Source organism: Choloepus didactylus, chromosome 25 (assembly GCF_015220235.1).
Source record: "Choloepus didactylus isolate mChoDid1 chromosome 25, mChoDid1.pri, whole genome shotgun sequence".
Taxonomy (NCBI): Eukaryota; Metazoa; Chordata; class Mammalia; order Pilosa; family Megalonychidae; genus Choloepus; species Choloepus didactylus.
The window spans coordinates 5,670,164-5,694,322 of NC_051331.1; the positions used below are offsets into that span (position 1 = coordinate 5,670,164).

Consider the following 24,159-nt stretch of genomic DNA (forward strand, 5'->3'; position numbering starts at 1 on the left):
TAACTCAACCCACCCATCACCCAATCTCCAACTCTACTGATCCCATCATTAACCCATAACCCCAAACTCACTCAATTCATCCCAAACAAGTCTCCAACTCATCTCATCTCCAATTCAATTTCAGCTTAATTTAACAAATCCCTAATCTCCACCCTCCAATTTAGCACAAACCTCAACTCTTAACTAAATTCACCCCACCATCAATTAATTCACCCTCTGACTTGCCACCCAGATCTTTGACCCCTAGTCATTTCATCTCAAGCCAAAACCATGTCTCATGTCACTTCTTGATACATCTCTTTGGCACAAAGTGTCCAGGACCAGTCAAAGTCAACACGGAGAGTTGGCTATTGCCAACTTTTCTTCTAGGAGCCTGAGTTAATAAATGGGTCAACCACCTCCAGGGAGTCCCATTATAATTGGATCTCTCAATGCCCCAAAGCCATTTCCACCAAAGGATACACCAAATCAATTAAGACAAGTGGTGGCAGGAACCTTAGGTGAGACAAGAGATAGTTCCTAAGCGATATATGGCTGGCATCAGATGTTCAGCAGAGGCAGGGAGACACAGGGACACAGTTCACTGGTTTATTGTCAGACTTGAGATGTCATTTGTGCCCTATGGCCCCGGGGTGGGGGAGCATGCTGGAATCTCTCTCATCATATCCCAGCCCTCCCTAAGGAGAAAGCAGATTAAATATACAACAGAGGGGATTTTCCCTTTTAATACAAACCCAGGTATAAATAGGGTAGCACCATTAGGATCCTGATTCAACCCCACTCTCTAGTTTCCTAAACCACCTGGCATGGCAAGGTGAGCTCGGGGAGATGTGGGGGATGGGGGAGTAGCATTCAGAGCTGGGTTGACACAGCTCAGTCAAGGGAAGTCCCACTTCCCTCTGTAGTCTGACATCAGTCCCTTCACTGGAAACCCTCATGGGAACCGGAATGAGTGAAGGGGTTTCGGCCTGGGGAGGGGGTGGGGGGCGGGATCAGGAGACATCCAGTGCTTAACTATAGGGGGGATGGGGTAGCACCAAGGGCACTGACTGAGGCAGGCAGGGGGGCTGGGAGGCATGGTGGGGGACATTCACTTGTTTTGAGTTCGAAGTTCATTACACAAGGGTTTGGGGATGGGGAGTCGAGGGCTGGGTGGGGATGAAGGGGAGAGAGAACCAAACTACAGCTATGCCACCCTAACCCTGGGCCAGAAGAGTCCAGCCCCCAGTCCCCTGGATGGGAGAAGGAATATTTTTGGAATGTGATGAGCAGACCGTGCCCTGGTTCCCCAGTCACAGGAGATATAAATACGGTGGCTTCGATCTCAGCACCAAATGTACCCCAGTGGGGGCTCCCTCACTGTCCCTCCCACCCCAGTGACTCTCAGCTGCTAAAGCAGACAGGGCCCAGCTCAAACCCAAACTTCTGATTCGTCTGGCCAAAGTCAACAGCTGCCACGTCCCACAGGGGCAGAAACCCCACTCGGGAAGATGTGAACTCCAAGACCGTCTTCGCCTGTCCCTTCCGTAGCTGACCAGGGGAAGACATGGATGGTGAGTCAGGAGGGGCAGCTGATGGGCAGTTGATGTCTCCCCACCCCAGCTCTGATCAGCCCCTGCCCCTCCCGCTCACCTTGCAGCCATCATGGGGGACGTTGATGATGGCCGCTGCTGTCTGGTTGAAGGACAACTCCTCCCCATTGGCCCCGAGAAAGCGGATGGAGTGGCTGTGGTCACCTGAGGCCTCGTCCAGCCAGGCAGCCGAGTTCTGGCAGGAGTAGGTAAAGCTCTGGCGGGCTGTGGCACTCAGCAGTTTCAGGAAGGCCAGCTGTACCACGTTCACCGGAGACCCCTCGGCGTCCACGTAGGAGAACTGGGTCATGGCAGGGGGAGGGAATGCTCCATTAGCCCCTACCCTTTCTGAGGAACCCACCTCCCCAAATCTCCATCCGTTGACAGACCTCTCCCAGGTCCCCATTTTTGGGACAGCCCCCATCCCCACCCCCATCCCCTACCCAATCATCCAAGGCAGACTCCTAAGAGCCATCCTTCAAATCATCTCCACCCCCATCCTCATCCCCATACCCACTCCATTTGACCTCCCAAATATTTGTCACTTATCTTGTCATCTCTAGACAGTCTTTTAACATCCTCGTCTATAGGCAGAACTCACAATTCTGCCTCTAGCATAAATTGTTCTAAGTTCAACCATCTTCTGAATACCCAAATCTGCTCCATCCAATATGACAGCCAACAGCCACATGTGGTTACTGAGCACTTGAAATGTGGCCAGTGTGACTGAGGAGCTGGATTTTTTTTTTACTTTATTTAATTCATAATTAATACTGGCACCTCGATCCAGTTATCCCCCAAAAAATATATTTGGAACAACATGAGTATGTGAATCAACCTTTTCAACAGTAAATTTGATGAAATCTAAATACAGATCAAGTATTTCCACTGAAATTTAGACTCAAAATGAGATGTGCTGTCAATATAAAATACACAGAGATTTCAAAAAAAAAACATGGAAAAATGCAAAATATGTCCATAATTCTTTATATTGCTATGACAATATTTTGGATATGTTGGGTTAAATAAAATATGTTATTAAAATGTAACTGGCTTGATATGACATCATTTTTACTTCCTTCTCGTCCTTGTATTACTTCCACATTCCCCAAATGTTTTTGGAATCACCTCCCAGATAAACTACTTGATTGAAACCTTGCCTTGGAGTCTGCTTTTGGTGACTCCAAACCAAGATATACCCTCATGTTATATTGTAGCTTTATTTGTTTCCTTGATGATGGTCTCTTTCTCCCACTAGAACATCAGCTTCATGAAATCAGGAACTGAGTTTTATTTGATGTGTCCCCAGTGCTTAACATATAAACATATGTCAAATAAATAAATCCTAAACTGAACCCAATATTCTCCCACCCTTCAAATCAGCTCTACCTCTCATTTCCACATCTCAGAGAAGAACCTCAGCAGTCACCCAAGCTAGAAACCTGGGCATCATTCTAGCCCATCCTTCACACCAGCCCCAGATATTTTCTGGGTCCCTCCCTCAAACACATTCCATGGCTCCCCACTACCCATAGGTCTTTCATGTCCTGGCGTTTGACCAGAAGCTTCTCTTCTGTTTCCCCTCATACTCCCCAGGGAAGAGTGGCTGGCTTTTTCTTCTTCAATTTCACCAGACCCAGTCTTTGCATATGCTGTTCCCTCTGCTTGGAACACTTTTCCTTGTTCTCCTTAATTTGTTAGCCCAACTCATTCTTTAGGTCTCAGCTGAGCTGTGACCTCTGCCAGGAAGATTTCAGGCACTTTGCCCCTGGGCTTTCACCAAGCCTTGTGGCAACTGCCTCTTACACTCTGAAACCACCCACCATTTCCCTACCCACAACCTGTGATCACCCAGAAGGCAGAGTCTGTCCTGTTCACCTCACCCCTTGGAACCTTTTCCCCAAACCCCCATGCCAGTTCCCATCAATTTTCATACTATCCGCCACCTTGACCTTCAGTGACTCACCTTCTTCCCTCGTCGGAATGTGCTATACCAGCTTCCCGGTTTTTCCTTGGACCAGGATGCCAGTTTCACCTGGGAGAGGGAGGGGAGGGCCACTGCAGAAATATCCTTAGTGCCCACGTATGTCCCCTCTGCATTTGCCCCTCACACTAACAGCTGCTGAACTGTGGCTACCCAGGGCTCTCGGGCTCTCTGGCCATGGGAGTGGGCTCAGTGGTGCACGAGTCACACCCAAAGGGCTAGGAGATTCATGCCCTCACCCACCAATGACTGTAGGCATAGGTGGCTAAATACCCCAGCTCCTTCTCCCCCCAGGTGGGGCAACTCTCAGGTGTGTGTACTCGGTTGTCTCACACAACATACAATACAACACACAATTCAGAGTATTCGCAATGTTTGTGCCTCAAACACCTCTTCTAGTTTCAAAACATTTTAATCACCCTAGAAAAACATCCCATACCCATTAAGTAATCACTCCCCACCCCACCCCTCCCCTCACCTCCTGGTAAACACTAATCTTCTTTCTGTCCCTCTGGATTTGCCTGTTTTAGATATATCATGCTAAAAGGAATCATGCAATATGTCACCTTTTGTGTCTGGCCCAACAGTAACTTTTATGTTTGCTTGTGTTTTTTGTTGTCATGCTTGTTGTCTTCTTACTTTGTTTTTTATTTTTACAAACCAAGAGTAACTTCTTAATTACTCTACTGGATGCCTTCACTTCTCCTTCTCACTCCCCCCTCTCTCTGGTGCTTTCTGGGACCACTTCCTAAATAAGTGACTTGCCCTCAAATCCTTGTCTCGGGGTGTGCAGCTGGGAAATACAAACCAAAAAAATTCCTCACTCCCCCTGCACCCCCAGCCTTTCTCTAGGCCAAAGAAAGGTGAGTAAAAGTCAGCTGTTTAGAGACCACATCCTGCTCTACAACTCCCATAAGTTGGGATGGTGCAAATTCCCATCCACTGGGGATCTGAGCTCTCACTGAACCAGAGGTCCAATCAGTTAAAAATAACCATAAAAAAATAAGAACATTATTGGCCATTTATGCTGGCCTGTGATTACTGAGGGCTTTACCTACAAGGAGAGGTATGACACAGCACAGAGGTAAATCAGTATTTAATGAATGTTTCCTGATATTTGCAGTGGTATCTCGATTGCACAACCATCCAATGAGATAGCTACTTTCCTGAGCCCCATTTTACAGAAGAAAACACTGAGGTGACAAATCTGGGATTCCAACCCAGGTAAGTGGTCCAGGGTTCAGAGTCAAATCTCTCCCCCTCTGTACCCCACCACTAAGCCTGGCACACAGTGCAGGGAGGCAGATAGGCTCAGGCCCAATGACAAAGAACCCCAGGAAGTCTGGGGATCCATGAGGTCTCACTTCCAGCCCACAGCCCGGAGGCCAAGTGAACCCATGGAGGACTTTTATAAGATAGGTCAGGAGGCAGCATGGCCAGTGATTCAAGGCTGGGACTCAAGCCAGACTGCCTTGGACAATCGCATCCCGGCTCTGTGCCTCAGTTTCCCCCATCTGGGGAAGGATGACAGAAATGATGTCATCGACTCAGAGAAGTATTGAGACCAGGCATGTCACACATAATAAGCACTATTTAAAGATTCTTTACAATTATTGATTTACTAGTTTTTCTCCTCTGTGTTCCCCATAGAAGGTGAGCTCCCTGAGAGCACAGATTTTTTTTTTTTCCTTTCTGATTCTCTGCTGTAGTCCCAGTGCTTCAAAGAGGATACAATGAGCATAAATAAATGTTGGTTGAAGGCAGGATGAGGTCCCAGACAAAGCCCGGTGTGTTAGGGGGCGGGGGTGAGGGGTGGAGACCTTCCTGGGGAAGAGGATGAGATCTCTCTGAAGCCCTGTTTCTAGCCCCCCTCTCCACCCCCAGGGGTGTCCCCCTCCTCATTTTCCCCACCACAGGGGCACTTACGGTCTCAAACTTCTTGTCGGGGTACAAGCAGGTCTCTCCTCCAGCCGTGAAGTTGCAGAAAACCCTGAGCGCATCCCGCGCGCAGCCCTGGTTAGGGTCAATCCAGTATTCCCCTGCCGCAGAGCCAAGTGAGGCGGGTGAGGGGGCGGGGCCCAGCGAGGCCCCTCCCACCCGGGGAGGGGCCGGACCTCACCATCCGGCAGGTGCGGGTGGTTGCGGTGCAGCTCCCCGCACACCAGGCCCGGGCGTTCAGCCGTGCCCGGGGGGCGCCGGAGCTGCTCCAGCTCCAAGCTCAGCGACGTGAGCGAGGCCAGCACCTCCTCCAGGCCGCCCTCCAGGACCTGCGGCACCCCCGGGACCGGGGCCCACCGCCGACGTCGTCGGCGCAGCTCCGGTGGCTCTGCAGGGGAACCCTGGGGTGTGGTAGGGATAGAGAGGAAGGGAGCAGAGATGGGGGAGGCAGAGAGACAGAGAGAGAGAGAGAGAGAGACAAGGGGATGATGAGCAAGACTCAGGAAAGAACCAAGGAGGAAGCAGAGAGAGAGAAGCAGAGACACAGGAAAGAGACAAAAAAACTTAGAGATGGAGAGAGGCGAAGTAGTAAGAATGGAAAGATAGATGGATGCATTGAGAGAAAGGGGGGGGGGAATGGCAAGAGAAGTGAGAAACAGAGATAGTGGAACAAGTATTGAGATAGACAGACAGGAAAAGGCCAGGAGAGGTGGGAGAGATGGGGAGACAGGGATAGAGACAGAGGGATGGTGGAGAAGACAGCTGAGTGAGGCATAGGCAGATCAGAGCCTCTTTAGGATCGCCCATCTGTCCCCCAACCCCATTCCTGCCCCCCACCCTAGGCTTTCAAGGAATTGTCTTCTCCACCTGCATCCCCTCAGCACGTGGTATGTGCCCGACCCAAAGCTGGGAACCCACTGGGGACCTCTCAGATATCGTCTCTGCCCTTCTCCCAGGTCCCGGTGCCCAGACCCCTCCCCCTGGGGGGCTCACCGGAGGCCCAGGGGGGCCTGGGGGTCCAGTGTCTCCACGGGGGCCGAGGGATCCCTGTAAGAAGCAGTCACTTGGGGGTGGGCTCTGTCTATGGAGACCTGGCCCCTTCCCACTGATACACACACACTCACAGATGCACACATGCACACCCTCATACACACACACAACCCTGGGGGACAGAAGTGCAACGTTCAGCACCACGTGGAAGACACACTTTCTTCTCATATTTGAACATCTCTGAAATCAAGATGCATCTTAATAACTTTGGCTGGGGGTGGGAGGGTGGGTAGCTGAGAGACAGAATGGGGATGTGGGGGCCTGAGGGAGCTGCAGGTACTCACCGGGGATCCCTTTGAACCCTTCTGTCCCAGAGGGCCCTGTGGGGAAGAGACAGGGAGCGCTGGAATGCTGGCTGGCCCACTAGAGAGACCCCACCCCACAAGCCCTATACTCACCACCACGCCTGGGGCCCCAGGGTGGCCCACAGAGCCGGTGGGCCCAGAGGGACCCTGGAGAAGCAACGTCAGAGTCAGCGTTGGAGGGCTGCAGCACTACTGCCCAGACATCCTCCAGACAAAGCATCCAAAACCCCAAAGAGAAACCCCAAACTGCAGACACAGCCTCCACCTGGAAGTCCCCAGACACAAGCCCCCATTTTCCCCAAGACACAACTGCTATCATTCCAGACCCAGGCTTCTCAAACCCCACACCCGGTCTCTGAACGAGCCCCATTCTCTTCCTTCCCTCCCTACCCCCTCCCTTGAACATGCTTTTCCCACTCAAGGCAGGACACACTCACGGGGTCTCCCTTGGGGCCAGGGGGCCCCTGCACGCCTGGCAACCCCTGATCCCCTTTCTCGCCAGCCTCCCCAGGGGGACCAACAAGGCCAATTAATCCAATGTGACCCTGGAGGATAAAAAAAGGCATATGTGGGGGGAGAATGGAGGATGCCAGGAGATTTTTCTCCTTGAGCACTGGGCTAATGAGTCTGGGAGCAGAGGACACACTGACCTCCCAGCCCTCTGGCTAGGGAGGAGGTAAAGGGGAGTTCATGGGGGAGGAGAATAATGGAATGAGGTATCCTCACCTTTTCCCCCTTGAGGCCAGCATCTCCCTTCAGCCCCGGGAGGCCAGAGGGTCCCTGGAAGGAGAGAGAGGGTCAGTTGGTGATCCTCAAATGTGAAATCTCAAGGTCCATGTGGGATGGTCAAATGGGAATTACCAGGGATGTGACCACAGGGATGTGAGGAGAGGGTGGGGGGTGAGGGATAATGAGGGGGGTGGTTGGAGGATGGCCAGTGGGAATAGGCAGTGGCTAAGAACAGAGTGGGTGGTCAGTGTAGACCATCAAGACGGAGGGTCAATGTGGGTGGTCAGTGTAGACCACCAAGATGGAGGTTCAGCATGGATGGTCAGTGTAGACCACCAAGATGGAGGGTCAGTGTGGATGGTCAGTGTAGACCACCAAGATGGAGGGTCAGCGTGGATGGTCAGTGTAGACCACCAAGATGGAGGGTCAGTGTGGATGGTCAGTGCAGACCACCAAGATGGAGGGTCAGTGTGAGTGGTCAGTGTAGACCACCAAGATGGAGGGTCAGTGTGAGTGGTTAGTGTAGACCATCAGGATTGAGGGTCAGTGTGGATGGTCAGTGTAGACCACCAAGATGGAGGGTCATTGTGAGTGGTTGTGTAGACCATCAGGATTGAGGGTCAGCATGGATGGTCAGTGCAGACCACTAAGATGGAGGGTCAGTGTGGGTGGTCAGTGTAGACCATCAAGATGGAGGGTCAGCATAGGTGGTCATTGTGGACCACCAAGATGGATGGTCAGCATGGATGGTCAGTGTAGACCACCAAGATGGAGGGTCAGTGTGAGTGGTCAGTGTAGACCACCAAGATGGAGGGTCAGTGTGAGTGGTTAGTGTAGACCATCAGGATTGAGGGTCAGTGTGGATGGTCAGTGTAGACCACCAAGATGGAGGGTCATTGTGAGTGGTTGTGTAGACCATCAGGATTGAGGGTCAGCATGGATGGTCAGTGCAGACCACTAAGATGGAGGGTCAGTGTGGGTGGTCAGTGTAGACCATCAAGATGGAGGGTCAGCATAGGTGGTCATTGTGGACCACCAAGATGGATGGTCAGCATGGATGGTCAGTGTAGACCACCAAGACGGAGGGTCAGTGTGGGTGGTCAGTGTAGACCATCAAGATGGAGGGTCAGCATGGGTGGTCATTGTGGACCACCAAGATGAAGGGTCAGTGTGAGTGGTCAGTGTAGACCACCAAGATGGAGGGTCAGTGTGAGTGGTCAGTGTAGACCATCAGGATTGAGGGTCAGTGTGGATGGTCAGTGTAGACCATCAGGACTGAGGGTCAGTGTGGATGGTCAGTGTAGACCACCAAGATGGAGGGTCATTGTGAGTGGTTGGTGTAGACCATCAGGATTGAGGGTCAGCATGGATGGTCAGTGCAGACCACTAAGATGGAGGGTCAGTGTGGGTGGTCAGTGTAGACCATCAAGATGGAGGGTCAGCATAGGTGGTCATTGTGGACCACCAAGATGGATGGTCAGCGTGAGTGGTCAGTGTAGACCACCAAGATGGAGGGTCAGCGTGAGTGGTCAGTGTAGACCACCAAGATGGAGGGTCAGTGTGGGTGGTCAGTGTAGACCATCAAGATGGAGGGTCAGCATGGGTGGTCATTGTGGACCACCAAGATGAAGGGTCAGTGTGAGTGGTCAGTGTAGACCACCAAGATGGAGGGTCAGTGTGAGTGGTCAGTGTAGACCATCAGGATTGAGGGTCAGTGTGGATGGTCAGTGTAGACCATCAGGACTGAGGGTCAGTGTGGATGGTCAGTGTAGACCACCAAGATGGAGGGTCAGTGTGAGTGGTCAGTGTAGACCACCAAGATGGAGGATCAGTGTGGATGGTCAGTGTAGACCACCAAGATGGAGGGTCAGTGTGGATGGTCAGTGTAGACCACCAAGATGGAGTGTCAGTGTGGATGGTCAGTGTAGACCACCAAGATGAAGGGTCAATGTGGATGGTCAGTAGTAGACCACCAAAATGGAGGGTCAGTACAGATGGTCAGTGTAGACCACCAAGATGGAGGGTCAGCATAGATGGTCAGTGTAGACCATCAAGAAGGAGGGTCAGCATGGGTGGTCAGTGTAGACCACCAAGATGGAGGGTCAGCATGGGTGGTCAGCATAGACCATCAAGAAGGAGAGTCCTTGTGGTGATTGTAGAATAGGAAGCTGGGTGGTCAGAATAGGTGATTAGTATAATGGCCAGGTGGATATTCAGATGGATAGACAAGGAGGGGTCAACCTGCACCACCATCACAGATGGTCACTAGATAGTAACTGGGTGCCCAGCGTGATCCTCAATACTGGGACATCAGGGACAAAGAAGTCTCTTACCAGGGGGCCGGGGGGGCCCATCTGTCCAGGGGGTCCCAGAAGCCCTGGTTCGCCCTGAGGGTGAAACAGAACACTTAGGTGCTCACCCTGCGAGAACCCAGGATGGACCCCCTTGAGTCCCCGCCAGGGTCAGCTCCTCCTGACTGCAGTAAGAAATTACAAGATGGAAACACACAGCCTAAGCTCCCACACATGCCTCTGCCCCACTCCTGTTCCAACCCACTCACCACAGGACCAGGGATCCCTCGAAGACCCTCAGGCCCCACACGTCCAGGAGGCCCTCGAGCCCCCACTGGGCCTGTCCTCCCTGGGGGCCCATCAGGGCCTGGCTCCCCCTGAAACAAACAGGGGCAAGGGAGGGGGCAAATAGAATCAGGGGGAACCATCAGGGAGGGAGAGGGAATTGGGGTACCTGTGAGCTCATCAGCCCCCTCCCCAACCGGATGGCCCAACTGTCAGCTGAGGGTCAGCAGTGGACCACTCCTGGGCAGGGGCACTTACCTTGGCACCTTTCTCCCCTTCTTTGCCTTCTCGACCCATGTGGCCTGCAGGACCCTGAGGAGGGAAAGATTGTGTTGAGTGGCGGTCTGTGGGGGGGGGGGGCTGTGTGGGTGACAGGGACACGGTGGGAGCCAGGGAAGCCAGGAAGTGGACTGTCACTCACCCTCTTGCCAGGGGGCCCAGGGGGCCCCTGTTCCCCAGAAGCACCAGGTGGACCCTATGAGATTATAACGACAGCGATTATTACATTAGCTCACATTAGTTGAGCATCAATCATCATGTTTCTGGGTGTCATTGATCAGAAGACAGCCTTTCCCAGACATCAGCCCAGCACCAGCCACCTCCCGTGTCCTCCAAGTCATTCACATCCATGGCTGGCCCCCGAAAAGCAAAGCAGAAGCACAGACAGGGGGTTGCTCAGTCCCCAATTCACCCACTTAGCAGCCCCCACTCCTCTCTCCTGTTTCCCCACTCACCGGTCCCCCAACATCACCAGGGTCTCCCCTCTCCCCTGGGGAACCATCTACACCCTGTGGGGGGAGCAGACAGAGTTGAGAGGGGTCATAAGGGGGTACATGAGAATCTGGGGGTGAAGCTTGGAAGCAAGTGGGGGTTATTCTCTCCACTGATGTGTCCAAGTCTGTGGGGGTGGGGAAATGGAGACAGAATTACGGAATGTAATTCTGAGCTTGGGGCAGGGGAGTGAAGTTGCACCCACCGAAACTCCAGGATCTCCTGGTGGTCCAAGATCTCCTGGGAGCCCTATGGGGCCCTAGAAAAGAGAATGATTAATTGTTGAGCATTCATTCATTTAAGAGATAAGCTGTGTCCAGGCCCTGAACAAGAAACAAAACCCTTGCCCTGACAGAGCTGACATTCTAGTGTTTCACATGTGCAGGTGTTGGGTAAGAACGTTACAGGCACCATCTTGCTTCATCCTCCCAGCTCAGGACTCAAATGGAACTGACGTTCCATCAGAAAGGCGCACACCAGTGGTGGAGGTGATGAGATTCAAATCAGGGTCCCACAGTCTCTGAAGCTCCTCACTGCCTCCCTCCGGAGGCTCTGAGTTCACCCCATCCACAACCCCATGGTCGAAAGGTCTCAACCACCATCCCAATGCTAAATCCCACCTCAACCCCAAACCTGACCCAGCATCAACCTCAGCCTTGATCTTTCCAACATCCTTGGAATGACTCAATGTGGAAATGAGTTGTACCCCATACAACAATGTAATATTTATGTAGATTGATGGATGGATTGCTTAAGTCATTCGTTTATTCACTCAACTATGTTCTGGATAGCTCATGGGGTCATGTACCGGGGGATGGGGATCCCTTTTTGGCTAGAAGTTTGGAAGCAGATTTGAGTGTGCTTGAGTGTCCACCCTGACTTTTCTATCTTCCCCCCGCCCCCCAGACTTACCACATTCCCTTTGGCTCCATCCTCTCCAGGGGGTCCTTTTTTACCCGGAGGTCCGGCAGCCCCAGATGGGCCTGTATCCCCCTTTTCACCAATTTCTCCCTTGGGCCCCTATGTGGAAAAAGAGGTCAAAGGTTAGTATGGCCTGGGGTCTCCAAGGATCAAGAGTCAACATACGTGGATTCAGGAATCACGGTGATCTGGGATTTTCCTGGGGTCAGGGGTCAGAGTAGATTAGGCTACCCAAGGGTGAGAGGTCAGAGGGATCTAGGACTTCTAGGGGTCAGGCATCAGGTTGGCCCAGTTGCCTGGAGGTCATAGGCAAGTTTGGTCTAGCCCATATGTCACCCTTGAGTAAAGGGGCCCCTTCTGGGCAACTCATCCCCATGCCAGGGAATTGTTTGGATTTGAATTTGCACTTTCCCTCCTGACTGTGCACCCTTGGGTTGTGTGCCACCTGCAAATCTCTGTGTGGCAACCCTATCTGAGACCTTCCAGGGGTCTTTCATCAAGAGAACCAGGGACACCCATAGGTCATGGGTCAGCGGGTGACCTAGGACCGCCCCAAGGTCAATGGCTGAGATGCCCAGGGATCAGGGGATCCCTGAGATGGGTGCAGAAACTTCAGGGTACGGTTACTCACTGGGATGCCTGGAGCTCCTGGGGGTCCTGGGTTACCGGCCTCCCCTGGTTCACCCTTTAGGAGGCAGAATGGGGGTGGGGAAGGGTCCCATTCTGGCAAGCAGGGAGGGACTCCCCAGAACAGCCACCCCCATCAGGACTGGTTTCCCCTCTCCCACCCTTTGCAGCCCCCCACCCTCCCTCTCTCACCTTCTCGCCCACGGGGCCTGGCTGCCCAACTCCTCCAGGCAGCCCTGGAGGGCCCTGGAGAGACAGCAAGGGGTGGAGGTTGGAATGTGAAACCCCGACACACCTTTCTTGGGAAGTGAGTGTCCCCCAACTCTGAAACATCCTGGCCCCTCCCTGCAGAGTTCTCACCTCTGATCCGCTGGGACCATGGGGACCCCGAGGGCCTGGAGCTCCATGGGGACCCTGTGGGAGGGTCAGAATATCATCCAGTGACCCCACAGTCCCTCAAGTCTCCAATGACCACAGACACCACCCTTGAGGCTGGTGGCCCAGAGACCCTTAAAATGACAATGGTGCCCTGCACCCCCCAAATGGATCCAATGGCCACCCCACCCTATAACCCTGCCTCCCCCTCCCAATTTTCCCTGGGGCTCCGTACCATGGCCCCTACATCACCAACATCCCCCTTCTCTCCAGGAAGTCCTGGAAGCCCCTGTAGGACAAAGAAGCACGATAGAGGCACCACAGGTAGGGAGAAGCGAGAGGCATCACCCCCTAAGTCAGACACCCACCTGCAGACCAGGGGGTCCAATCACTCCCACGAAGCCTCTCACTCCATCATCCCCTTTCTGCCCAAAGAGGCCTGGGGGTCCCCGGCGTCCCTGAGCCCCGTCTGCTCCCTGGCAGAGGACAGGAGCACAAACTTTGACCTTTGAGTCAGGGTCAAGGGCTGGACATGGGGTCAGGGTCAAGGGTCAGGATTGAGGTTAAGGGTTGGAGTCATAGTTGGGATTAACCTTGAAGAGGGTCAGGACTGGGTTTGGGGTTGGGGTCTGGGTTGAGGGTCAAGGTCAACCCATTTTGAGATTGGCATTGGATGGTGAATCAGCCTTGGAATTGAGGTTAAGGTCACAAGCAGGGTTCACATGGGGTTGAGATGGGGTTGAGATGGAATTTAGGGTTGGGTTTGAGGTTGGGGCCAAGGTCAGATTCAAAGTCTGCGTTCGACCTTGGGGTTAGCAATGGAAGGTGAGTCAGGGTTGGGTTGAGTGTAGGACTGGATCAGGTCTGGTTAACATGGGGTTAGAAGTTAAGGTCCTGAGTGGGACTGAGATTGGGGCTGAGAAGGGGTTCCGGGTTGGGATTGGGTCAGGTTCAAGGGTTGAGTTCATACTGGGTGCCCACACTGAGGGGTAGATCAGGGTTGGGGTTCAAATTGGTCTGAATCAGGGTGGAGGAGAGGCTCCCTTCCCATCAGGGATCCAGGGGAGAGTTGCACAGCTGGGAGCACTCACCGGGGAGCCTGGGTGTCCCACAGGACCCTGTATCCCTGTTGGTCCAGGTGGGCCCTGGAGGAGGGGACAGTTGAAAAACCCCTCAGATTCAAGATTGAGGGAGCACTGGAGATGTCAATTACAACCTCCCTGCCCACACCCCTTTATTACAAAAAAAAACCCTCATTGGAAAGGGGCAGCTACGTCCCCCTCAACCCTGCTTTCCTAGCCACCAAGGGATGGGATCAGAGACATCTGTCTTGAGCTTGGTCCGTCAGGACCTTCCCAAGATGTTCCTCCAAGACCCAGGGACTGAGTTGACTGGAGGTGCGGGGCACTGGACCTGAAGTTTCTGGAAGGAAGTTGGACTAAGATGCCTCATGGCCAAGCAGAGAGAAGTGCTTGACGTGTGCTACCAAGGAAAGAGAGGGGACTGGGTTTGCCATAGCACCTTTCTGGTTCTATGGGGGCCTCCATCTTCCTGCACGTGGGTTCTACAGCACTCTTACCCCAGGGAGCACGGGCGGCTTCTGATCCTTGTAGGTGTCGAGCTGAGGCTCAGGAAGGCAGGAAGTTCTGTGGCTTCCCCCACATCCCTGGCCCCCTCTCCCCTCCCTTGAGGACCACCACCCTTCACGGGGGTCCCCAACTCACCGCATCCCCCTTATCTCCTCTGCTGCCCTTGTGGCCCGGATTGCCCATTTCCCCCTGCGGAGGAAACAGGGGAGAGAAGACGTAGACCCCTCTTTCCCCACATCCTCCCCCTGGACCCTCCCTTTCCACAAACCCCTCACCTTGTCCCCTTCCTCGCCAGAAGGCCCGACAGCCCCCGGGGGTCCCGGAAGCCCCAGGGGCCCTGGGATCCCATCTTTGCCAGTGGGGCCAGGGGAGCCACGTTCACCCTGTTAGGGGGAGTTGAAAGGAGGGTGTCAGGGGTCAGGACAGGACACCCTGCAGGAACTGGGGCTGGGGTACATGGGAGGCTGAGGAGTGGGCTGGGCAGGTCACTTACTGGAGACCCCTTCTCTCCTGCAGGGCCAACAGGGCCTTGGCCTCCACTTTGACCAGGAAGCCCAATGCCTCCTGTCGGGCCCAAAGGGCCCCGCTCGCCAGGGGAGCCCTGAAAACAGGGGCAAAGGGTCAGGAATTGTAACAATAGCTGGAGCTCTCATTTACGGAGGGTTAAGTGGTTACTAGCATGCTCTCCTCCCCACCACACCCAGAGGGCGCCCGTGAGCACCTGAGTCAGGGCCTGTCCCTCCTCTGCCTACAACCCTCCATGGCTCCCGCTTAATTCAGACGACAGGCCAAGTCCTCACCGCAGTCCACAAGGCCCTGCGTGATCTGTCCCCATCACCTCCCTGCCCTCACCTCCTCCCACTCTTCCCCTCACTTATCCCACACAGGTCTCCTCGTTCCTCGGACACGTCAGGCCTCAGAGACTTTGCATGTGCTAGTTCCTTGCCTGGCCTGCTCTCCTCCCAGATATCCCATGGCTCCTCCTCCTCCTCCTGCAGGTTTCGGCTCAAATGTCACCTTCCCTGACCAGCTACTAGTTAGCAGGAGGGACTAGCTCATCCCACACTCCTCCACTTCTCTCTCCTCTATGTCTCTATGGCCCGGCCCCTTGGCCTCTCCTACTAAGACATAAGCTCCAAGAGAAAAGAGGTTTTATATATTGATTTCCACCAGGTAAATAAGTCTTTGCAGATGAGGCATCTCAGTGAGGCTTACAATACTTGAAGCAATGGGGTGTTCTCATCACGGCTGATTTACAGTCAAGGAAACTGAGGCTTGCAGAGAGATGTGACTACACAGCCGGTGAGTGGCGGAGGTGGGTTTATCCCCAAAACAGTGGACTGAATCATGACACTACCCAGCTCCCCAGATAGATTCCCCAAGTCCTTTCCACCCAGCTGATGGGGTTACACTTACGTTGGCCCCAATGGGCCCTGGGGGGCCCTTGTCACCCTTCAAACCAGTAGGTCCCTGGAGGAGATGATGATCCAGAGTTAAGAGTGTCCCAAGGCTGCCCCGGGGTCCTGCCCTCACTCTCAGAGGCTCACAGACCCCAACCCCTTCCCCCGGGCACCAACATTTGGGGCTTCCGTCTCCTCCAAGCCTCTCCAGCACTGTTCCTTGACTTCCCAATTGCCCCCAACCCCGAGGCCACCACCATCTCCCACCCTGGAGTTCCCCTCTCCTCTGCCTCCCAGCGCAGCCAGGTATGTGGCGGAGTTACTCACTATGTCCCCTGGGGGTCCTTGGGGGCCAGGGAATCCCCTGGGCCCGGGTGGCCCTTCCTTCCCAAGTGGTCCCAGCGCTCCCAGTTCCCCCTGCAGGAAAGTGGAGAAATGAGGTCAGGCTCCAGAGGGGGGGGGTCTCCCCTGCCCTGTGAATCTGGGACCCCTCCCCATGGGGCTCATCCTGGGCCTTGAGGCAGCGTGGGGACCACTGAGAGGCCTTTGGGACCATCCAACCAAGATGTCCCATGGGTGGGGGGGGATGTCTCACCTTGGCCCCTTCTCTGCCTTCCAGACCCGGAAGGCCTTGCTCACCAGGAGGTCCCGGGGGGCCTGGGGGTCCCCTCTCGCCCAGAGGCCCCGCTTCTCCTGTCTTTCCCTGGAGAGGAGGAAGGCTCATCTTGAATGGGGGTGGCCTGCAGGTGTCTGTGATTCCAATTTCACACACACACACACATCTCCCCCAATGAACACAACTGACCTGAGGCCCCACCACACCGGCTGGCCCAGGCGGCCCTGTCTGACCTTGAAAACCCTGGGGAGCAAAACAAAATAGGGGTGGGGGGGTCACATGAGGGAAAGAGAAGGAGGGCCTAATGCACCTGGGGTCAGAGGTCAGGGATCACTTACCAATTCTCCTCTCTGACCGGGGTGCCCGGGTAGTCCATCTTTCCCCTGGGGGCCCTGGGAGATAAGATTGGGGAGGTTTGAGATACAGACACGGAGGCTCCCCCAACCCAGATCCCACCCACACCTGACCCCCACGCAGGTGGGCTCACTCACAGGGGGACCCTTTGGCCCAGGGAATCCAGGAGCGCCTTGCAGACCGAGGGGACCCTGGAACGCAACCAGAAGTTGTTATCCAATCCCTCCCACCTGGTCCACTGAGCCCCACACCCTGAAAACCAGAGCCCTGGCTATAAGGCAGGCACGGGCCAAGCCTCTACACACCACCCAGTAAGTCCTTCCACTCAACGCTGCAGCCCTTTGGGGTGGGCACTGCGGTTGTTCCCGTTTTTAAAGAGGTAGAAACCAGGGCACCAAGAGGTTAAGTGACTTGCCCAAGGTCACACAGCTGGTGATTGGCAGAGCTTGGACTTGAACTCATGGCTCTTTGACTTCAGGGGCTGTGCTCTTACCATTGCATTCTAATGTTCCCCACCCCCTGGGCTTGTGCACCCCCAGAATCTCACACACACACTAACCTTTTCTCCAGGGATGCCAGGGGCCCCGTTCTGGCCCACGTCTCCCTAAGACAGAGAGAATGGGATTCAGGTTCCAGAACCAACTTAATAGGGAGGGGTTGGGAGGGACTGAGTGAACCTGGGGCAGAAGGGCTGCCTGGGGACTTGACAACCCACCCCATACCTTGGGGCCTGGCTGCCCCGTGGCACCTGGCTGTCCCCTCTCTCCACGGGAGCCCTGAACAGGAAAAAGACAAAGATGAGAAGTGGGCTGATGGGGGAGCCTCAGAGAGGAGACCAGGTCCTCAGGTCCCCTCCCTCCGTGACCCCCTCCTGTCCCTCCAGGGACACCGACACAACCCACACCCCTTTCCTGCCCACTCACAACCTCTCCACCCCCTCTGCTTTCACAGCTCCTCCTTCCCCTGCCCCGACCCCCAAGGCCCAGGGGAGGAGAGGGGGCAGCTCTGTATAGGGGGGTTTCTTACTGGGGGTCCCCGCTCTCCTTCCTGTCCTGGCTGCCCTGCCTTCCCCTGAAAAGGAAATCGGGCAGGGAAGGCAGAAAGGAATTATGGTGCAAGGGTAGCTCACAAACACACAAATGCACCCAATCACAGACCCAGAAAGATGTGTGCCATGCATCTATCTATTCACAAGTCTTTCATTCACATACACAAATACACACCTCACACAACCATGCGATGATCACAGGCACCTGATGACTCACATAATCACACCTCCAGAGTTCAAGCATGCAAGCACGTTCTCCCACACAGCCACCCATTTGTCACGGCCATGCTCGCACGGCTGCACATCGCCGTGACGCATTCGGCAATCCATGGCCTCAGGTTGAGACATCATAACTTGTCATGTGATAGTCCCTTGCAGGCACACACACCCAGGGGAGACACGTAACTGCATGGATTCACATGGGGACACGGACCTGATCAACATAGCAATACACGCATAATTATGTGCAAATGCACAATGTCCGTTTACACTGGGTGGCAAGATGCACATAGCAATGCAAAGCATGCACAAATCCAGTCACTCAGTATGCACTGAGACACACGTACACATGAGTATACTTATATCCTTTCACACGTGCATCCGTGCCCCTCATATCCACTTATGCCCCAGCCACCTGACATCCATGCAGGTTTGTGCTGTTGTTTAGCAGCCCCAGGTCTGCAGGCTGCAGCACCCGGACCCCATCCCATCAACACTGAGAGACGCTTGCTATCCATGCCCACACGTGCACGGTAATACCAGGTGTGGTATCACCAGGTACATCCTGCCCGACCCGTGAGAACATGCTTGCACATGCGTGCTTCCAGACACACGCAGCCACCCGGATCATGCACAGCCACACACGCCGCTCCCCTTTGGCCAGCCCTTCCTTCTCTCCCCGCACCTCCCCGTCATGACTCACTCGCTTCCCTTTCTCTCCTAATGGCCCCAAGGGCCCGGGAAATCCGAGAGATCCCTGAGTTGAGAAAAAAACAGAGAAGAGATGGGAGGCCCTTTTAGGCCACTGAATCCAGAAGTTTCCTTGGTCCCTCCAGCTCTAGCCTCCTCCAAGGCAGCCCTCTGCCTCCTCTCCTCCTGCTCCCAATCTTTGCTCGCTCCACACAGCCGCACTGGGCTCCTCATTGTTTCTTGGGCTCCCCAGTGTGCTTCTGCCTCAGGGCTTTTGCACTGCCAGTTCCTTTTGGCCTAGAATGTTCTGCTCCCAAGATTCACTTGGATCTCATTCCAAGGTCACCTCCTTCGAGAGGTCCTCTGCCACCCTTCTGTCCTCCAAGTCACCCCCCTGTTGGTCTCATCATCCTATTTTGTTGTCCCCCTAATGCTTGCAGTGAAATGGCCTTACTCACCTGCTTATTTATTCAATGCTCCCCACTAGGACATCAGCTTGCTGCTCTCATCTCCCACTGCCCGGCACATAGCAGGTGGCTGCTCAATTCATGTCAACTAACAGACTCCAGCCCTGGCCATCCCAACCATCTTGGGGAGATCCTCCCCAACCTGAGAGAAGCTATCAGAGGAATCTACAATCCCCACTTCCCTCCCTTCCCATGTGGGTACCCATGGCCCCTGTGCTTTTGAAGAGTCCTGCCCATGCACACATACATACACTTGTATTAATATCATATCTTATTACTGAGGAATCAGTTTCTTACCAGCCACACCTGACAATATGACTACTTCCACTATTGATCAAAATCCCCCTTCCCCCAGCACCTTCTTTGTTACAGACACTGTGCCAAGGGTTTTTGCTGGTGTCATTTAATTTTATAGAGCTTTATCTAAGTTTGAACCCCAGATCCACCACTAGACTAGCTGTGTGGCCCTGGACGAGTGGTTTTACCCCTCCAAACATCAGTTTCTTTGTTTGTAACCTGGAGATGTCAAAAATACCTCCCTTACCAGGTTTTGGTGAGGATTAAATAATGCCTAGAAAGTGCTTTATATACTTTATATCTTATGATAGAAAGAGCCATCGTTAAGTGCTCAAGAAATGTTAGCTGCCATAGTTATTATTTAGGATTATTATTACTGATTTCCCCTCAACCAACACACCATGCCCCCTGCAAAATGCATTGCTCATTGCCTGAGGTTCTCTGATTGGTCTTGCCTATGAGGCTTCTCTCACAAACCCCATGAACTTCCACTCATACAGATTGAATTATATACTCAGTGATGTTCCCTGGGGTTCATTCCCAAACCTGTTTATGCCAGTTGTACTTGTTATCAGAGTCAAGTGATTTAATGAAATTTTACAAAAGCTGTTGACATATGGAAAGGAGAAGAGAGATGTCTATCAAAACTAAGTAAAATGGAAAAGACTTGATATAAAGGGAAATCACTAAAAACAAAATAGTGCTGTCAAATCAGGTGTCAGCAAGATAACTGTACCAGCTCAAGGGGGCAGAGGCATGGAATTCTGGAAGGATTCTGCACAAAGATTTCTTCCCAAGCATCTTTAAGTTCCTGCTCTACTATATAAATAGACACTATAAATTATCGATGATGTAATATGGGTGTGGTTTAGGCACGAAAGTTGAGTCTAATCAGTAGCCTCATCCGTCTGAATATTGGCAAGCGAATGTACATTTTTGTATGAGTATATTTTATTTACAAATGATAACTATTCAAGATATGTAAGATATGTATTTTTTAATGACTTTCCTCCTCAACTGACTTTGTTGATAAACCAACCTCAATCACACAAAGCAAGAGGGATTCTACACTTTTATTATTATCATCATCAACAAGGTCTATTATTCAAATTGATGGGGTAGATTCTACTGTAGCCTCATTCTGCTTCTAAAGAAATAGGCTCAAAGACTTGCCCAAGGTCATTCAATGAATAAGTGGTAGGTATTGGAGCCCAGGTCTGTCTGATCTGAAACTTCCTTAATGACCCATTGGGTGGAAAGACCACAGCCTCGAACCCCAGAGGCTAAAGAGTCTGAATCCAGCTCCTGTCCATCCCAGCCCCTAGCACCTTACCTTAGGACCTGGGCGACCCGGATAACCAGGCAGACCCGGCACCCCAAGCTTGCCCTGCAGGGAGATTATAGAACAAAGGTCAGGAATTGCAGCCTGGAGGTCAGAGAGAAAGGGCCAGGGATGGCTGTAGCCTGGCGGAGGGACAGGAAAGTGGGAATCAGGAAAACATTGGCTCAAGACCTGGCTCCTGCCTGCAAGGGGCATCCAAACACTCAGAATCTCAGTTTCCTTGTCTGCAAAATGAGGATAAAAACTACTTTTTGCATATGGTGGTTGTGGGGATAAAAATAAGATAATGTGCCTGAAATTGCTCCATAACCCTGAGCTGAGGCATTAAAGAGGATGGCAAGGCTGGAAGCAGCTTTCTGAGATCAGAGTTGCATGAGCAAAGAACAGAAGGCAAAGGGGCTGGGGAAAGCCATGGCTGCAGGATGGGAAGCTAGAGGGTGGAAAGTGGAGGGGGTGACCACGGTCCTTTCACCTTCTCCCCAGATGAGCCTGGAGGACCCTCCTCGCCAGCCAGCCCTGCCTGCCCCTTCAGCCCTTCCGGGCCATCCTCTCCCCGGGGACCCAGGGGTCCAGGGTGCCCCTGGAATAAGAAGAAAGTCAGTCCCTTTGGCATTCCTGCCCCCTTAGTTCAATACCTTAGCCCAGCTCGCCGCATCGCAGCCTTCCCCAAGCCCCCCAGAACCCCCAGACCCCTCATCTGGAGCTCGTCTTACCCTGTCACCCTTAGGTCCTGCCTCACCCTTGAAGCCTGGAAAGCCATTCTCTCCCTGGGTGGAAAGGAGCAGAGGCCAGAGGTCAGGGCTTCAGGGGAGGGCTGCAGCCAGGACCCCTTTACTGGGGCTCCCCAAACCTCCCAAAGAAAATCCTCCCTCCTCACCTTCTCTCCTTTCTCCCCTTGGAAGCCCCGGTTGCCAGAGGTGCCCTGAGGAAGAAAAAAGCACTCAAGCCCCCTCCTGCCTTAAGAAGGGCCCCAAACTAAATCCCCTGCTCCAAACCAGCCAGGGTGGTCCCAAGAGGATGGTGAACTAGAGCAGGGCTGGGGACAGCCTGGGAGGAAATGAACTTTCCCCCAAGCAAGAGGATGTGGTGTGCAAGAGCTGCCTCCCCACCCCACACCCCCCTCTTCCCACTGGCTGCCTCCCCAGGCCTTTTGCGCGGGGGTGTGCAGAGAAAGCCAAATTTCCAAGCAATTGATTCCTATCTCCCAGGGACACCGCGTCCACAATTCCTTCTGGCAGGAGAAAGACGAGCGTTCCAGGCCCCAGTCTCATTCTAAAGGCAGAGGAATGTTCCCCATTCGTGTCGTGGCTACAGCGTGACTCTGCGCTTGGCGTGACTGTCAGTGCAAGCCTGGACTCTGCTCACATCAGATTCCGGGCACAGGCAGGAAAACTGCACTTGGCTGCAATATAACTGAGCTCAGCTGCTACAATGGAATCGTACTTGGATACCATGTAACTCTGTGTTTTGGAAAACAGCATGCCTGTCTCCAGCCATACTGCAAGTCACTTGATTATAACGCAGCTGAGCTTGGTTACAATTATTCTCTGGTCTTGGATGGGATGGAAATAGACTTGGCTACAACACAGATTGAAACTATATGTAAGGATGCTTGACAACAATGTAACTCTAAAGTCTGGCCAACCAGAACTCTGTGCCCAGCTACCATATAGCCACTTTCTTGGTTACGGTGTAACTGAGCTTGTCTACAATGCAAAAATGTGAAGTGTCTGCTCTTGGCTACCACCAAAGTCTGTTCTGGAATGACAAGGAACCTACAATGGACTCAGGTACAATATAGAAATAAACTCCAATGTCCCTACACTTGGTCCACAGTGCAACTCTATCTAGCTACAGTGTAGCTCTTAGGTTTATCCCAGCATCCCTGTGCTTGTAGGACAATTTGCCTTGGACATCCACGTGACTTCAATGTCCTGACTTGGACTAGGATGTGGTTTGTGTGCTTACAGTGAAATTGTGTTTGGCCTAGAATGTGGGTGGGCTTCACCGTTCCCAACTACAATTGACCACTTCCAACTACACTGCAATGCAGCCCATTGACTGTTGAGCTCCATAGTAATATACACAATTCTCTATTTCTGGTAGAGCTGATTTGATTTCCAAAGCCAGTGCTGATGAATCCCACCACCCCCACCACCTGCAGGCCTCACGGGTCACCTACCTTCACACCCCGAGGTCCAGGATAGCCCGGAGGACCAGCTGATCCTGGTGGACCCTGTGATGGAGATGAGGTCATTACCACACTGTCTTCTCCCCTCCAGGTTCTAGTTGCCCCTCATGGCTCTCCCCTTATTAGCCCCTAACCCCTGGCCCTGCTTACTGATCCTCATCACCAACCCAGATGTACCACAGATCACTCACTCACCTGGGCCCCTTTCTCTCCCGTGGGGCCCTCATGGCCTGGGTGACCCTGAGGAAGAAACAGGGACCTAGAGTTGTCATCCGAATCCCCATGCCATCCCTTCTCCTTCCTCCTTTTCCCAGCACCCAGCTCTTACCGGAGGGCCATCAGCTCCTAAGATGCCTGGAATCCCTGGGTTTCCAAGGGGACCCTGAAAGACGATGTACAGCATGTGTGTTGGGGGTGAGGGGAAACGGAGGGTCTCAGGGTCCCAGAACTCTACCAGGAACAACTCTACTCAGATCTGCAGCTACCTCAAGGTTATAGAACAAGCAGATCCCACTGACTGGGAAATCTAGTCCCAGCTCAGGTCAGACTTGCTGTGTGACCCTGGGCTAGCCATCTCTCCTCTCTGAGCCTCAGAAATCCTCTGCCTCTGAGAAGGTTGAGAAGGGATTTAAAAATAGTGTGAGAGGCATGTTGGAATGGGGGCTTCCCAGCCACACTCCTTTCTTTGGAAGTTTCTCCTACCCCAGCTCCCAATGAAGAGGGGTGGGCCCTGGTAAACATGAAGTGATCCCCCTATGTCTTGCAAATGAACAACAGAACCAGAGGTGGACACCTGGGCCCAGCTAAGCCAATCAGATTCTTCCCCAGAATTTTGAAGTAAGAGACACAGAAACTATAATCAGGTGGATTTGGTCAAAGAATCCACAAGGTCATGGGGAGCCGGGCTCTGAAACGGTCAAGAGGCTACACAGGATCATGTAGAAATAGAAAGCAGAGTGAGAGCAAAGTAAGATCTGTGCAGAAAGAAGCATGTCTGCTGGAGAAAATGGAGACAGAAGAGCAGAGAAACAAAGATGAGGCCACAAGGACTCAAAGAAAGGGCTTTCCTGTCCCATGGCTTGGGAAATACTTTCCATGG

At 53.2% G+C, this 24,159-nt stretch overlaps 1 protein-coding gene across 1 annotated transcript in view; it reads right to left on the reverse strand.

The window, feature by feature from the left end:
* Positions 1-574: 574 nt before the first annotated feature.
* The window catches only part of COL5A3 (collagen type V alpha 3 chain), a 38,137-nt gene continuing 14,552 nt past the window's right edge, over positions 575-24,159 (reverse strand). The window contains exons 25-67 of the mRNA XM_037818398.1: positions 23,389-23,442; positions 23,256-23,300; positions 23,052-23,105; positions 21,747-21,791; positions 21,583-21,636; positions 21,342-21,449; positions 20,861-20,914; positions 18,777-18,830; positions 17,833-17,877; positions 17,529-17,582; positions 17,366-17,410; positions 16,944-16,997; positions 16,791-16,844; positions 16,642-16,695; positions 16,432-16,539; positions 16,164-16,253; positions 15,853-15,906; positions 14,930-15,037; positions 14,712-14,819; positions 14,572-14,625; positions 13,939-13,992; positions 13,216-13,323; positions 13,083-13,136; positions 12,833-12,886; positions 12,665-12,718; positions 12,477-12,530; positions 11,837-11,944; positions 11,130-11,183; positions 10,888-10,941; positions 10,575-10,628; positions 10,412-10,465; positions 10,138-10,245; positions 9,911-9,964; positions 7,575-7,628; positions 7,286-7,393; positions 6,942-6,995; positions 6,828-6,863; positions 6,487-6,540; positions 5,675-5,894; positions 5,482-5,594; positions 3,538-3,606; positions 1,633-1,872; positions 575-1,530 (exon numbers count right to left, since the gene is read on the reverse strand). Of these exons, the coding sequence (XP_037674326.1) occupies positions 1,384-1,530; positions 1,633-1,872; positions 3,538-3,606; positions 5,482-5,594; positions 5,675-5,894; positions 6,487-6,540; positions 6,828-6,863; positions 6,942-6,995; positions 7,286-7,393; positions 7,575-7,628; positions 9,911-9,964; positions 10,138-10,245; positions 10,412-10,465; positions 10,575-10,628; positions 10,888-10,941; positions 11,130-11,183; positions 11,837-11,944; positions 12,477-12,530; positions 12,665-12,718; positions 12,833-12,886; positions 13,083-13,136; positions 13,216-13,323; positions 13,939-13,992; positions 14,572-14,625; positions 14,712-14,819; positions 14,930-15,037; positions 15,853-15,906; positions 16,164-16,253; positions 16,432-16,539; positions 16,642-16,695; positions 16,791-16,844; positions 16,944-16,997; positions 17,366-17,410; positions 17,529-17,582; positions 17,833-17,877; positions 18,777-18,830; positions 20,861-20,914; positions 21,342-21,449; positions 21,583-21,636; positions 21,747-21,791; positions 23,052-23,105; positions 23,256-23,300; positions 23,389-23,442 (3,255 nt within the window). The 3' untranslated portion in view covers positions 575-1,383. The remainder of the gene's footprint in view (positions 1,531-1,632; positions 1,873-3,537; positions 3,607-5,481; positions 5,595-5,674; positions 5,895-6,486; positions 6,541-6,827; positions 6,864-6,941; positions 6,996-7,285; positions 7,394-7,574; positions 7,629-9,910; positions 9,965-10,137; positions 10,246-10,411; positions 10,466-10,574; positions 10,629-10,887; positions 10,942-11,129; positions 11,184-11,836; positions 11,945-12,476; positions 12,531-12,664; positions 12,719-12,832; positions 12,887-13,082; positions 13,137-13,215; positions 13,324-13,938; positions 13,993-14,571; positions 14,626-14,711; positions 14,820-14,929; positions 15,038-15,852; positions 15,907-16,163; positions 16,254-16,431; positions 16,540-16,641; positions 16,696-16,790; positions 16,845-16,943; positions 16,998-17,365; positions 17,411-17,528; positions 17,583-17,832; positions 17,878-18,776; positions 18,831-20,860; positions 20,915-21,341; positions 21,450-21,582; positions 21,637-21,746; positions 21,792-23,051; positions 23,106-23,255; positions 23,301-23,388; positions 23,443-24,159) is intronic.